This window comes from Chaetodon auriga, chromosome 12 (assembly GCF_051107435.1).
Source record: "Chaetodon auriga isolate fChaAug3 chromosome 12, fChaAug3.hap1, whole genome shotgun sequence".
NCBI lineage: Eukaryota > Metazoa > Chordata > Actinopteri > Chaetodontiformes > Chaetodontidae > Chaetodon > Chaetodon auriga.
The window spans coordinates 24,271,629-24,286,116 of record NC_135085.1 but is presented as its reverse complement, the minus strand read 5'-3'; the positions used below and the strand labels follow the sequence as shown (position 1 = coordinate 24,286,116).

At 46.1% G+C, this 14,488-nt stretch overlaps 1 protein-coding gene across 5 annotated transcripts in view; it reads left to right on the top strand.

Annotated features, from left to right (window-relative positions):
- LOC143329534 (disco-interacting protein 2 homolog C) overlaps window positions 1–12,034 on the top strand; it is a 152,917-nt gene extending 140,883 nt beyond the window's left edge. For 3 of the 5 annotated variants that reach the window (XM_076745495.1, XM_076745494.1, XM_076745499.1), the window contains 10 exons: window positions 1,171–1,301; window positions 1,522–1,690; window positions 1,791–1,961; window positions 3,429–3,458; window positions 6,143–6,204; window positions 8,134–8,191; window positions 8,279–8,353; window positions 8,853–9,027; window positions 9,572–9,695; window positions 9,911–12,034. In XM_076745495.1, the coding sequence (XP_076601610.1) occupies window positions 1,171–1,301; window positions 1,522–1,690; window positions 1,791–1,961; window positions 3,429–3,458; window positions 6,143–6,204; window positions 8,134–8,191; window positions 8,279–8,353; window positions 8,853–9,027; window positions 9,572–9,695; window positions 9,911–10,163 (1,248 nt within the window). In that variant the 3' untranslated portion in view covers window positions 10,164–12,034. The remainder of the gene's footprint in view (window positions 1–1,170; window positions 1,302–1,521; window positions 1,691–1,790; window positions 1,962–3,428; window positions 3,459–6,142; window positions 6,205–8,133; window positions 8,192–8,278; window positions 8,354–8,852; window positions 9,028–9,571; window positions 9,696–9,910) is intronic. The other 2 variants (XM_076745498.1, XM_076745497.1) reach the window with 1 other exon arrangement.
- Window positions 12,035–14,488: the final 2,454 nt, after the last annotated feature.

The following is a 14,488-nucleotide window of genomic DNA, read 5'->3' as shown; positions in this document are numbered from 1 at the left end:
AAAACAAATATCAACACGTTGTTCAGGAGGAATTTGTAACATTATAAACATGCTAACAGGAAGTAACCTTTAGCATTCTTAATGTTACATGCTATATGTTAGCATGTGGCATCTAATAGTTGCAACCCTGCATGCTAACTTTTGTTTTTCATTGTCCTCACAGCAGCTAGCTTAGCATGAACTTTACTGTAAGTGAGATGTCAGCTCGGGTTAGCATCCATTCATGTTTTGACATTTGAAGTTTGAATTTGAATTAACACTGATTGATCGCTCGATTAGCACTGATTAAAGGTCAATATTTCATGGCAGGAGGCGCCTGCGGCCTCATCGTCACGAGCGGCAACATGTTTCTGTGGATATTCAGTGAAACCCTTCGTAAAACAATGTGAAATCTAGTGTGCGGTGGAGAGTCGGAGGTGTGTAAAGAGACGGCGGTGACATTTTAAAGATTAGAGCTTCTATTCCTGCTGCAGGGACACGAACCTGCATCCTGGACTCAGATCACTGTTTCACTGAAGCCAACTTCCATTAAACAAGACCTTTTCTTGTTTGGTCTCCAGTCCATCCATGTTCAAACCTTTTGTTTCTCAGCTCTCTGCTCACAGAGTGATGTGTCCGGACAACAGAAACAAACACAAGCAGCCTGAGAAATTATTGTCCAGATGTTTCTTTAATGGTGTAATTGAAGAGTTTTGTCAGGAAGGAATCTACCTGGACCAGAAAATGCACTTGAGGTCAAAGCTGTATGTTCCACTTTTAACTGAAAGCATTTTGAAATGAGACCACAGAGTTCGATCTATTACCCTGAAATAACAGATTAAACCAGATCAGGGTCCTGACTCTGACCTCCTCTCTGTGATTTGTTAATGTTCTCCATCAGGACGACATTTTATCTGTTATTAGTTTCACCTTTAACGACCTGAGATAACAGTGCAAATTAGAGAAGACTGAAGACAGATTCAGTCTTTTCCAAGCTGCACATTTCAGCAATAATACTCATTTCTCTGCTGCACATGAAGGAAACAGGAGTGTTTGTTCATCTCTCATCAGGGTCAGTCTGACGCTTGACTTGTTTTACCTGCTTTTTATGTTGAAATTCAGATGTATCCTTGGATTGTAAACTCGAACACGTGTTAATGACTGAGTTACTGAGTGTCATGTATGTGTCAGATGTCTCACACAGCCACCAGTGCCTTCTGCCGCTCCATCAAGCTGCAGTGCGAGCTTTACCCGTCCAGAGAGGTCGCCATCTGCCTGGACCCGTACTGCGGCCTGGGCTTCGTCCTCTGGTGCCTTTGCAGGTCAGACAAATGCATGAAAGTCTGCAAATGTGAGTCCAAATGAAAGAAAGCCCTGTTTTAAATATCAGCTCCAGTCAGAGGGTGCAGAACGAGGGGTGAAAGCAGGTCAAAGAGGAAGCGTTGAGGAGCACCTATAACACATGATACAGTCAGTCAGTTGAACTGTGTTATTGAAGAAGGACAAACTTAACGCCTCCACACTCGTCTGGTTTCTCTGCAGTGTGTACTCAGGTCACCAGTCCATCCTGATCCCTCCGTCCGAGCTGGAGGTGAACCCGGCTCTCTGGCTGTCGGCCGTCAGTCAGTACAAAGTGCGAGACACTTTCTGTTCCTACAGCGTCATGGAGCTGTGCACCAAAGGCCTCGGTCTGCAGACCGACTCTCTGAAGGTAAGGAGGACGCTCCGTCTAGAGGACAGTTTGTACTTTCTGCTTGACGTGTTGTGAATTTAACCAACCTCTCATTCTGCGTCCTTGTTGTCCCCTTCAGTCTCGAGGGTTGGACTTGTCTCGGGTGAGGACCTGTGTGGTTGTAGCAGAGGAGCGTCCCAGGACAGCCCTGACGCAGTCCTTCTCCAAGCTCTTCAAAGACCTGGGACTCCACCCTCGAGCTGTCAGCACCTCCTTCGGCTGCAGGGTCAACCTGGCAATCTGCCTGCAGGTCAGTCACGCTTTCACCTCTTTGTCCCTCTGCGTCCCTCTCGCTGTTCGGCAGAGACTGAGGACATGTCTTGGTGTGACATTGTGGCTGGATTCACTACTGAAATTCTGCATTCACATTTAAGAAACTCCTGCTTTCATTCTTTATGACTGGAGATACGTCAGCTGATGTTGACCACAGCTGCTTGTTTTGTTCATCTGTAGCGGTTAGCTGGAGCTGAGCTCTCTGTTAGCCACACTTTTGTATTTTGCTAAATGTCAAATAGCCAACAAGGTTACTGTAGCTGAGAGAGGACGACCGGCTGAGTTTGACTGTGTTTATACGTGTGCGTTGAAGTTTTAGGAGTCCTATTGTCGATCGTCTACGAGGTGCTCTCTTATCCAGAGGCAGACGAACTGACGGACATCAGTATTACATATCAGATCGAAGCTTTTTCAGCATCACTTTGAAAACTTAGCCGTTTGTAAGATGAAACCATATTTATGAAATACAGTCAGTTAGAAGATGATTTGGGTTTTGGCACCTGGTAGCACAGATGTAGCCTCACGCAGGTCCAGTTCTTAGTGCTTCTTAGTGAATTGGCAGCTCTAGTTGGTGCTTTCAGGGACAGCAGGCTCGTCTCTGCCCTGCCTCAGGTTTACAGACTGGAGGTTAGTCCATCACTGATGGAACAGAAACCTTTGACCTTGGCCGTGGGGGCTTGCACACTGTTCATTTCTGGCTTTGGACGTCAATGCAGCAAGGACCAAATGCATCTCTTACGCTGCTGGTTTGAAGCCAGCAGCACTGACGTGTTTGTGGGTGATTAGACTGCAGGTTCAGAGAGCTAACCGCCTCAAACCAGTCGATGAGACGTTCAGGGTTTCCTCTGCTCGTCTCTCAGGCTCAGCTTCATCCTCCCATTTCAGGCTGACCATTGCTTTTACATTTCAGCTATGATTTGCGACCTTAAGTGGATCAAATCAGGTTCATATGTAAAATTTTCCCCTTTGCTGTTCTTATGCAATAAGTTTCTGTTAAACTCCCACATTGCCAACCATTTTAAAGATATTACTGCTAAATATATCCAAGTCTGCATAAAGAATTCGAAAATATTATGACAGATCTTTGACATAATTGAGTCATTTGATCATCAGGACAGTGTGACTGTACAGAGCAGTGATTTCTAGCTGCATGGCTCATAACTCGAATTAACAGCCAGTTCGCACTAATTACTCTGTAACTTAAATTAACATTTAACTCTTAACTATTTCCAGTGCTTAAAGTGAGTAAACTAACATTTGCCTGAACATTTTTTTCAGTTCTGACTGCTGGTTTTGTTTCTTTGAGTTTCCCATTTTGACATTTTTCTTCCTTCCCTCCTCCCTCCTTGTTTCCATCATAACCCCACCCACATATCTCATACTTGGTTTTGTCTCCACCCTCCCTCCTCCTCCTCCTCTCCTACGCCCCTCTTTGCTGCTGTAGCCTCACAGGCTGGGAAAGCTTGCCGACCAGGTAGGGAACCACCATCAATCCCCCCAACCACCACCACCAGCACCTCCACCCCACTGCTTGTCAGCACATCACTCATCAGCTGGCTTTAGAGTTTTCAAGGATTACTCCACTGAAAATGTAGATTTGTGAGTTTCCAATATTCCTGCTATGGTGGAAAGGTGTCTGTGAAAGGTCTGCAGCTTCCTCCGTCACAGATGATGATGATGATGACGGGAGGTGTAACAGTCAGGGCCTGGTCACACCAGCATGAATTAACGCACCACCGACCAACTGCAAACCATCTTAAAGTGGAAGCCCACCGATTTTACGCATCGGAGTTTGTCCAGAGGTCGTGGGGAGCACTACTGCATCTGAAGGTGTTTTAAGTCTTTTGAGGGAGCTCCACGAAATCTGACATCACTTGAGCGTCAGTTGGAGTTGAAGAGTTCGAGTTCGAGAGTGAAACAAACGTGTTGGTGTGCAGTTAGACAGAAGTGAGCTTACCAGAGCTGCTCCTCATCTCTGTTTGAGGCTACGTTAGCTGCTAGCATAACACACTCCGATGTCAGAGCAGACTGTAGGAGTTGTGGGTAACGTAGGTGCCCACAAGGAGGAAGAATGCATGTAATGAAGTAAGGATGTTTTCTCTGTCCAACAGTGTTTTGGGTGCAAATAACTGATGTTCATACATGACAAAAGTCAGGCTTTTGTGGGTCTGGGTTGTAGAATGGACAGTTTGGTGAAGCTCTTATGATCCAGCAGATGGCGGTAGTGCAACATTTATGGATGCCCACCAATTAAAGTCAACAGAAGAAGAAGAAGAAGGCAGCAACTGTCCTCGGTCATTACTGCACATTTCTAACCTTCATGCGTTTCTTCTCAACACGTTTGATCTACTGTGAGAAACTACTGTGAGAGCGGATCCTTCAAACTGAACCTGACCAGAAGGTTTTTCCCAGACGTGCCTCGGTTTGAAGCTAACGATGAGCACAAAGAGAAATGTGGTGCAAGATATGTCGCTCAGATCGACATGACAGACAGAGCAGGTGCGCTTTATACTGAGTCGAAGAATTTCAGCCGCACATTATTCGATTCGATTTGTGGCTCATGCTAATGCTAACAAACAAGCTAGTCCAGCTGAAACATGCGGCTCGGAGTGAATGTTGGAGGTGCACGTTGACGTGACGGAGGAACACGGGTACTGCAGAGCGCCTACACAATCCATCAGCGTGGAGTTAAGAGCAAAGCTGCAGCCTGCTGAACTTGGGGAGCTGCTCTGTGATGGATCGAGGACTTCACAAAAACCACCTTCAGACCAGACAGAGACTCCGCTGTGAGACAATGAAAACACCTGTTTGAAGGGGTCCAAAGAGTAAAGAAAACAGCCACATTGTTACTTTAACATCGACACGGTGGTTAAACCGTCTCTTCCGCTGCCTTTGAGCAGAGCAGCACACGAGAGGAGATCCAGATCTGGTCTGTCACTCGTCTCTCAGCCCTGATGCACATTCACCTGTCAGAGACAGGTGACCCAACGCCACTTGCTGACCTGTGGATGGAGACAGCTCATCTGAAACTCAACTCTACTACCGATCACCTTCTCCTGATACTCACCTGTACCTGACTAAGAAAAGTTATGTGCGCAAACCAATCGGCAGAGTGCGCTGACCTTTGAGCAAAGGGTCCCAAAGGGTACAAAATGGAGGACGCTATCACATTAGCTGTGCTTTACCATCTAATTTCATGTAATACATCCTGCAGCATGGTCTGCAGTGCATGAGACAGGAGGCGATGGGCCGAGCGTGTCTCTTGTGGGTTACTGACTGACCTCTGGTTTGGCAGGTGGTGGTGGGAAACATTCAGGAAAATGGATTTTTGTGGTGCTGCTCTCTGGTGTGACCGGCCAGTTACGGTAGATTAAATTGTGACCCAGAGACAAAACAAAAAAATGTGTTAAATATTCAGAAAGTCAACAGTCAAGTCACTTGTCCACCACTGGTCCGTGGGTCACAGACACTTTGCCTGTAAATCGCTAAATAATCTTCTTCAGAGGTGGAGAAGTTTGTGTCTCTGCTGCCTCGTGGAGATGATGCTGTCTGCTGTTCTGTGCTCTGGGTGGGGGCTTCTGACTCCCAGCATGCCGCTGTGTGTCCGGTGGTGGGCTCTGTGTAGTTTCCCACTGCAAAGGCCTTTATCCAGAAAGTGGATGGAGGGACGGTGGAGGAAGAGAGGTCGGAGCGGGGGGGCTTTGTTGGCTTTGTTTTTACGTACCAGGATGTAATCACTCAACTACGTCATCGTCACCTCTTTCTGCCATCTTTCCTTTCCCCTCTTCTCTTTCCTCTTTTCATTTGCATGTCCGTCAAGTCGGATCTGATCTTAGAAAGCTTTGTTTTTAAATGTGGGCGTATGTTTGTTTTGATCTGTGCTCTGAGTTCTTTCTAAAATCATCCCACCACTGCCGCTCCCACATTGTCCTCCCCCATCATTGAGTAAATGTCGTGGAGGTTTTGTGGGATCACAACATTGCTCTCAAAGCCAAAGCTCGTCTCTGTGAGCGCTAACGCACCAGCAGCAGCATCCACCGCGTCCCGGTCGCAGTAGAAGTAGTCGTAGTCGTAGAAGTTTTTGTACCGTGGTAGCAGTAGTATAAAGGGACGTCGTGTGACCCTGCAGCGTTAACTGTTGTTGTTGGTGTTTCTCAGGGCACCTCAGGACCCGACCCCACGACTGTGTATGTTGATATGAGAGCGCTACGCCATGACAGGTGAGTTAAAAGAACCGCTCTCTGAATGAACCTACTGTTCTGTCTCAGAGAATTAGCTTTAGACTTTTTGTATCAGGCTGTAAACAGGCATTTTGATGTGGAGGTCTATGGGGGTTGACTCACTTTCGGAGGCAGCCCCTTAGTGGCCGTTTGAGGAACTGCAGCTTTTGGCATCTTCATGTTGGCTTCATTTTTCAGGTTCCTGCTTGTTCCAGACTAAAATATCTGTATGAACTATTGGATGTGTTTTCTTTACATTTTGTCATGATGTAAAGACCTTTCGTCCAGCGCCACCAACAGGTCAAAATTCACACCACTCCATCATTTAAGCTCACGTCGAACACCTCTAAAACTACGTTACTGTCAGCCACAGCTACACTTTGATATCCATGCTAAGTTTAACGTAGCATTTTAACCTGCTAATGTTAATGTACTGCATGCTTATGTTAGCTAACATGCTAGAAGTCACATAAATGTTAGTATGTGGGTATTAGCGTGCTAACATTCCATTGTAAACATGCTAACTGGCGTTTTTGGATGAATCCGCTGATGCACTGAGGCTCATAAAGTGAAAAGGTTTTGTAGTTTCTAGTCTGTAGTTTCCAGGAAATAATTATGCAAATTAATGCTAATAATTTTAGGAAAAAAGAAGAGAAAGTTGTGAGACAGTCTTGCCTGCTGCTGCTTCAGTTATTTAGAAATAATTCACAGGGAGTCAGGGACCAGTTCAATAAGGCCCTTATGGAGCTCTTGATTCTATATAGAAATATGTTCTGCGCTCGCTGTTTGCTGCTGTGGGACTTCAGGCCTGCTGCAGCCTCCACCGGGCAGCTTCACCCTGAACGTGCTGAAGTTTATGAATGTGGAGCAGCGCGGTGTTTGTGAATGAGAGCACGCGGCTCAGCGAACGCTCCCAGAATAAATAAAGCTCTCAGCAAAGACGTTTATTCCAATGCACGACTCGCTGTGTGGCTCAGAAGCAGCTCTCCTGGATGATTGTGGAAAATTTGAATATAATGAGAAGCTGAAAGTTTCTTCAAGACAATATGACGATTTCAGGCGTCTCAGCCCGACGCCCCGGCTGCCTCCCTGCACCTCCAGTCTGACACAGACACACTTAAAACCCATCAAACCCAGTCTGAGTCACATTTCAGGTTGGGTGACACCATAAATATCAACTCTGGAGCCTCCAGGATTTGTTTTGCCAGAGTTTTGGCTCAGAGGAGAAGTCAGACTTCATGAGCCATCCGGAGGTTCGAAAATCGCTGCGAGGGTTCAACATTAGTGTCAGATTTCATGCCTGAAGCTGGCGAAACATTGTCAGTTTCCAGGCAACAGAGATGGACAACAAGTCCAGGAAGACAGGCGAGACTTCAGTTTATTGGAATATCTCCTGACAAGGTGGTCCGGCGGGATTAAAGGAACAACACTGAGGCTCCAGCTCACAGGCGAATCTGTATATAAAATGTAAATTGGAACACGTTGGCCGCTGCTGCTGAAGTTTCCCAGCGTGTCTGGGAAAGTTTCCTGTTCTCTGATGCAGCAGATCATTATGGCCGACCGCTGCGCCGCCGTCAGGGAAGTCAGAGTGCACGAAGCGGCGAGGCTGCTCAGTCCTGCTGTGTAGAAATACGACCGTCAGCGTGCATGATTACATGCAATCACTGTTGATTTAAGACGCTCTGCTCCTTGTTTCTAATCTGACCAACCACTTCTGCCAGTTTCCTTTGGGGATCGATTCGTTTTTTTAAGCGTCAGTGGTCAGAACAAAAGCATAACTATTGCTTTTTTCATCTCAGATTACAGAGATGTCAGGTCGAACGTGGGTTTGTTCCTGATGATGAAACATACAGTCAACATGTGGTCACTTATCAGAACAAGCAGGACATAAATGTCTTTCACGCTGCAGCTCTCGGTTTTGCTCCGCAGGGTCCGACTGGTGGAGCGGGGGTCGCCTCACAGTCTGCCGCTGATGGAGTCTGGGAAGGTGAGCTTCTCGTTCGTTTTCCTCGGATCGAAGCGCTCAAAGGACTGAAACGTTGACGCCGATGTTCTGTCTCTGCCCTCTGAACAGATCCTGCCGGGGGTCCGGATCATCATCGCCAACCCGGAGACCAAGGGACCAATGGGAGAGTCACACCTGGGCGAGGTTTGAGCTTCAGCCACAGATCACTTTGTAGGATTAGAGACAGCAGGAAGGTTTGATCGCCGGCGTCTGCAGAGAAGAAGCCTGTTACCAAACGCCATTATCTTCAGTTAACGTGGGAAAACTGACAGAAATCACTTCTTCAATCCTTCCTACAAGCAACAAGTTTCCAAACTTTCTTAATATTTATAAGATAAAGCTAATCCTAAGCAAACATCATCAGTCACATTACCCCGTCCTCACATATTACTCTTTACTCTGCTCAAAAATGTGTTTTTTTGTGTTTGAGCTCGAATTGAATTTTAACGACTTTAACGAGAGTTCAATGTTTTGTGGAAAAAACAGAGTAAACGCAAATGATGATTTATTGATATGCTTCTTAAAACATGTCTGAGGGGATCTTTAAACAATTTGAACTCATCTGTGAATCATTTTGAGGAGTTTATTAAAGACACATCTGTTCCTGCCTCGTGTGCTCTAACAGCCGATGCTGTGTTTGCAGATCTGGGTGCACAGCGGCCACAACGCCAGCGGTTACTTCACCGTCTACGGCGACGAGGCGCTGCAGTCGGACCACTTCAACTCCAGACTCAGCTTCGGAGACACGCAGACCGTGTGGGCTCGGACCGGGTACCTGGGCTTCCTCCGCAGGACCGAGCTGACGGACGCCAGCGGAGGTGAGGGCACGAGCGAAGCGACCTGCGACTGATGGACGGAGCTCATGCTGATTAGTCTGTTTGAGACTGAACCAGCCCGGTTCTTGGTTGTTTGAATGCAGCAAACAGAGAAAAGCTGAGTTTAATAGCTGGAAATCACAGGAAAGAGAACTTCTACCTGTTTGAAGGTCCAAAGTCAATGTGGCCAAAGCTTCACTGTAACCAGCAGAGGGAGGGTCTTCAGATAGATGTAAGATCAGATTGAGGTCCACCGTGCTGCACTGCACAGTTGGTAAAAAAGGATCTTGAAAGGTTTTTTTTAAAGCAGACTCAGCAAATCTAAAGAGGGACGGGAATCCAGGGATGCAGAGGTTTGGTGTGGATTAGTGGTCCCAGATCTCTGGTTCATGGTGTTGATTTGATTTTCTGGAGGTTTGTAGGAGTTTCTGTGTGGGTCAGAGTCCAGATCTTGGTGTACACTGAGGTTTCTGGAAGTGAATCTACTCTAATTTCAATCCAAGTGACTTTGAGAATCGTCCTGAATCCTGTGTGTTCCCGCCTGCAGAGCGCCATGACGCCCTGTACGTGGTCGGCGCTCTGGAGGAAGCCATGGAGCTGAGGGGGATGCGTTACCACCCCATCGACATCGAGACCTCCGTCATCAGGACGCACAAGAGCATCACAGAGTGGTGAGGAACGACTGCGAGCTAACAGGGACCCACATTTAACGTTTGTTCACAAAGATTACTAAAACCAAGGTCATGACCTTAGATTTTACTACATAAACTACTTCATAACGACAAAATGGACAAAAATTAGTGCAATTTTGTTGGAACTTAATCACCGAACCCCGTGAGATGCTGCAGGAACACGCGTCACGTTGTTTCTTCTTCTGTTTCTCCAGCGCGGTGTTCACATGGACCAACCTGCTGGTGGTGGTGGTGGAGCTGGACGGCTCGGAGCAGGAGGCCCTGGACCTGGTCCCCCTGGTCACCAACGTGGTGCTGGAGGAGCACTACCTCATCGTGGGCGTGGTGGTGGTGGTCGACATCGGCGTCATCCCCATCAACTCCCGCGGCGAGAAGCAGCGCATGCACCTACGCGACGGCTTCCTGGCCGACCAGTTGGACCCCATCTACGTGGCCTACAACATGTAGCGCCCCCCGGTGGCCGACGGGGATGAAGGATTATTGAGGAGGACGGGCTGCTCCTGAGACTGAACATAAACAAACGGAGCCCGAGGCTGAGTCTGTGGCACGAGGGGAGGCGTGGTAGCTTTTTAGCCCTGAGCTTCGTCTCTCAGGCAGCACTTACTCCCAGGCTGGTTACCGCTGCCAACCAGCTCCCAGAATCAAGCGGTCGTATTTAGGTTCTTAACCTTCAGGCCGAGGAGGCGAGACTCAGCCTGAGAGGGAGTGCAGCCAACCCACGTCCAGGGCAAGGAAGACCCCCGTTCGTGCCGACGGTTTACTGAAAAGAGGCAATCTTGCAGCCTGAGACGGCGTTAGAGGACAATCGTTGACGTAGAGATGTGGAAGTTTGACCTGCGTGTGGCTCACTCTATATTTTCCTGTCAAGTATTTGCTGAAGTCGCTTGTTTTAGTTGTTTTTTCGTTTGTATTTTAACATGTCGTCAAGAAGGTTTAGGCTATTTTTTGAAAAGGATATTTACACAAAAATGGCAAAAATGATATTTTACGTTTTTACGATGTCAACCATTACAAAGAGCGAGATATGTTTTGATACGAGGGAGGGGTCTGAGGGGTGGGGGGGGCAATCGCAGCAGTTTTCCGGTGAGGTACTACACGCTAGTTTCATGTTAGCTTGTTTTCTTTTTGTATGCGTGTTGCGTTTGTTTTTTTTTTTAATCAGATATGATTTTGTGAATGTCCGTCCCACCTCAGCGGGAGCTCAGCGCGCTAACAGCTGCAGCCTTTAACTCTGTTTGTGTTTCCGTACAGACGCTTCGACTGAAGCAAAACCACACATAAACTCATATCATGTAAGTATGTACAAAAAGAAACTGATTTAATTTATTTTGTCTCTCTTTTAGAAGTATATGACGAGACCTTCAAGAATGTTTTGCTCTTGAATATTTGCTAATATAAAAAAGAAAAAGCGTTGTATTATCTGGAGTGAAGCGCACTCATATCAAACATATTATGGAAAACAGAAATATATGATTATAGATTCTATGAAGAGACGAGTGAAGCGTTCAGGTGCAGTTCGACACTCGATGCTTTTTAGCTGCACGCTGGTCTGAAACGTTTCAGTTGGTCAGATGGAAAATCAGCTTTGACCATTTTTATTCCACATGAAGAGTTCTGAACCAAATGTTAACTTTTATCTTTAAAGTCTGTAAAAGTTTTGACCTCTTTTGCTCAAAACGGTCATTAGGAAAGATTTTTTTCTTAAAAATGATTCATTTGTGGCCTTAAATTATGAATCACTCAAATCTCTCGCTGGTGCTTTTAAACTGAGTAATTCATGTGATGAAACACCTGAAAGAGGCGTCATGTCCTCCCTCTCAGAGTCTCAGAGGAGGTCATCATCTTCTCTGTCAACACACCAACTTTCAAAACTGAGCCGGGTGTAAAAAAAAATGGGATAATTTGTCCAGTTTTTAAATGTCTGGTGACTCGAAACGCACATGAAGCCAGTTGCTTTGTGGCCTGCAGCCGCAGCCGAAATGGAAACGAGGATTTGCAGCTTTTAAAACCCTTTTCTCAGTTTGGATTCTCTGACGGTGTCGTTGAGGATCAAAATGAAATGATGTGATCCGCAGAGAGAGAATACCAACACATTTCAGGACACAGATGGACAGTTTTCAGGACTAGATCTCTTTTTTCAAGTGATTAAATTAGTGAATTCGGAGGAAAACTGAGGATAATAAGTGGACAAATTGGAAGCTTTGCACCCGAACACAACAAAGATCCTTTGCTGACCTCTAGTGGTGGACTGGAGGAATTAAAACAACCTAAAAAACAAGGCAGGTTTCTCAGTTTGGTTCAGAGCTCTTCACCTTCAACAGGTTGTCTGATGTTTAAAATGTCACAAACAGGAAAACTTTTCACTTCTCTTCCATTTTTCAGCTTCTCCTGACTGAAACTCTTCAGTGCAAACAGACCAGCAGCAGCACTGGATTATTTTCTCTGAATCCTCATCGACGCCTTCGAGCGTCGCCGTTAAAGGCGGGCGAGCGGGCGAGCAGCCGCTACTATTGTAAATATCAGAGTCAGAAGTCCTTCGTATTTTTACAGACCAATCAGGGCTCATACAGTGATGTCACGACAGGAATAAAGACTGAAACAGGAAGCAGGAGGTGAGGCCGTTTTACCACACACCCTTTAACTCATTACAGCGGAGAGGTCAAAGGTCACGGGGATACGACGCGACGCCAGCTTGGAGCGTCTCGGCCAAGAATGTTATACTTTGAACACACGAGGAAAAAAAAAGCACTTTCTTCACCGTTTGTTTGTTTGTTTGTTTGTTTCTCTTTCTTTTAGCAGCAAAATGTACGTTTTTTTAATGGGTTTCAAAATGTCTTATTTGAGTTGACATAAAGTCTTTCAATTAAATAAATATTTCAACAATTTTGACAGTAAAGAAACGCGATGTTGGCGTGTTTATTGAGCTGCTGTTTGTCTTGAGGCCACGTGGACACACTGGACCTCAGTCTGCCAGAGTCTCATTCACGTTCAGGGCCTGAAATGTTCCAGATGGTCAATATGAGGAACTTTCAAAGAGTTTAGATGAAAGTCTGAAGTGTCATTTTGAAGAAAACTGAAGCTGATGTGCGAAAGAGAGTTGAGAGCTGAAACAGTTCAGCTGATTCTCCCTTCAGACTGTGTCGGCAGTTGATCAGGTGAGTTATCGGCTAAAAATCTCAAACGTTTCTCAGACGTTTCGTGTCCTAAATTACATGTTTTTGATTCTGAACTGTTGATCGGACAAAACATTGGAAGACGTGACATTTAACAAAGTAACTGAGCAGCCATGTTACACTTTTTGGGTGTTTCCTCCTCCTTTAATTTGTCTGCAGCTTTTTGTAAAACCGCCTCCTGCTGCTAAACGAAGGCAAGAAACCTGAGAACAGACGGAGGATCCACTTGGTGGCACGGTGGAAAGTGGCAACACCGTCTCCTCACAGCTAGAAGGTCGCGGGTTCGATTCCCACCCGGGGCGCTGCGGGCGGTGCCTGCTGCCCTCATCTCGACAGGAAAAGGGGCCTTTCTGTGTGGAGTTTGCATGTTCTCCCCGTGTTCATCCAAAAATGAAAGCCCCCTCTAAAAAAAACATGCATGAAGATCATCGCCTGACCGATGGTGACGGAAAAAAAAGAAACTGGGTCCGCGGGCAGCAGCCCGCCGCCCCTGGTCTGCCACCGAGGAAGGACGAGCAGGATGGTCAAAAGCAAGTTTTACTCTGTTTTTAAGTCGTTTTGCTGCTAAGAGGGTGACCGGATGTCCCGCTTTGTGCCGGACAGTCACGCATTTCCATTTTAAATGTTAAATGGGCGTGTCATAGTGACGTCATTGGAGATATCTGTAATTCAGTTTAGACTCGGCAAAACTGAATTACAGATATCTTCAATGACGTCACTGAAAAAAACGTCATTCAACTCGTCACACATCTTGAATGACGATTGCAGATATCTGTTATTCAGTTTTGAATCGGCAGAATGAAAGTTAAAGAGAACTCAAACGTCATTATTGTGCGTGACGTCGCTCTATTTTAGATATCCACAAATACGTGATTTCCCCTCCCCGCCATAATCAAAGAAGTGGGTTAATGTCCTTATTTCTCTGAATGGAAGAAGAAAGAAGCAGTCATGGCTGTAATGGAGAAAACACTGGAAAACGCCATGGAGTTGAACGAGGAGAGAGAACTTCGTTTTATTGAAAGCTGTGAAAGAAATCTGGGAGGAATTGAACATTTGCTATCACCAGACACAAACCATGAACCGAGAAGCAGTTTGGCTGAACTGAAAACTCTAAGAGACGCAAATTTCCAGGCTGGGGAAGACCGACGTTTCTCTGTCAGGCGCATCAGTCCAGGTGAGTCCGTTTATCACCGCATTCACACATTATCATCTGCATTAACGTCGCCAACAGTTATGAGGACATATAGCGCCGATAGCTGTGTTTTCTACGGACACCTGTGCAGGTGCACGGTTCAGACCACGCCTGGTTGGTTGGGCAGATAAAAAAACAAGTTGCATGTGTGACCCGACAGTACATTTGTCATCTGTCTCTCTCCTCACTGTCCTATCGAATGAAGGCAAATGCCTAAAAAAACAACAGAAAAAAAGTTGCCTCCGTTGCCTCCCACTCTCTTTTTTCCAATATGGTCTGTAGATCAATCCTGCAACCAAAGACGTTCATGCATTTGATTCATATGACAAATATGTACCATATTTTATAATTTTTTTTTGTTTTTTTGTGGTTGAGATAAGCTCTAATTTTTGGAGCGTTCTCTTTTG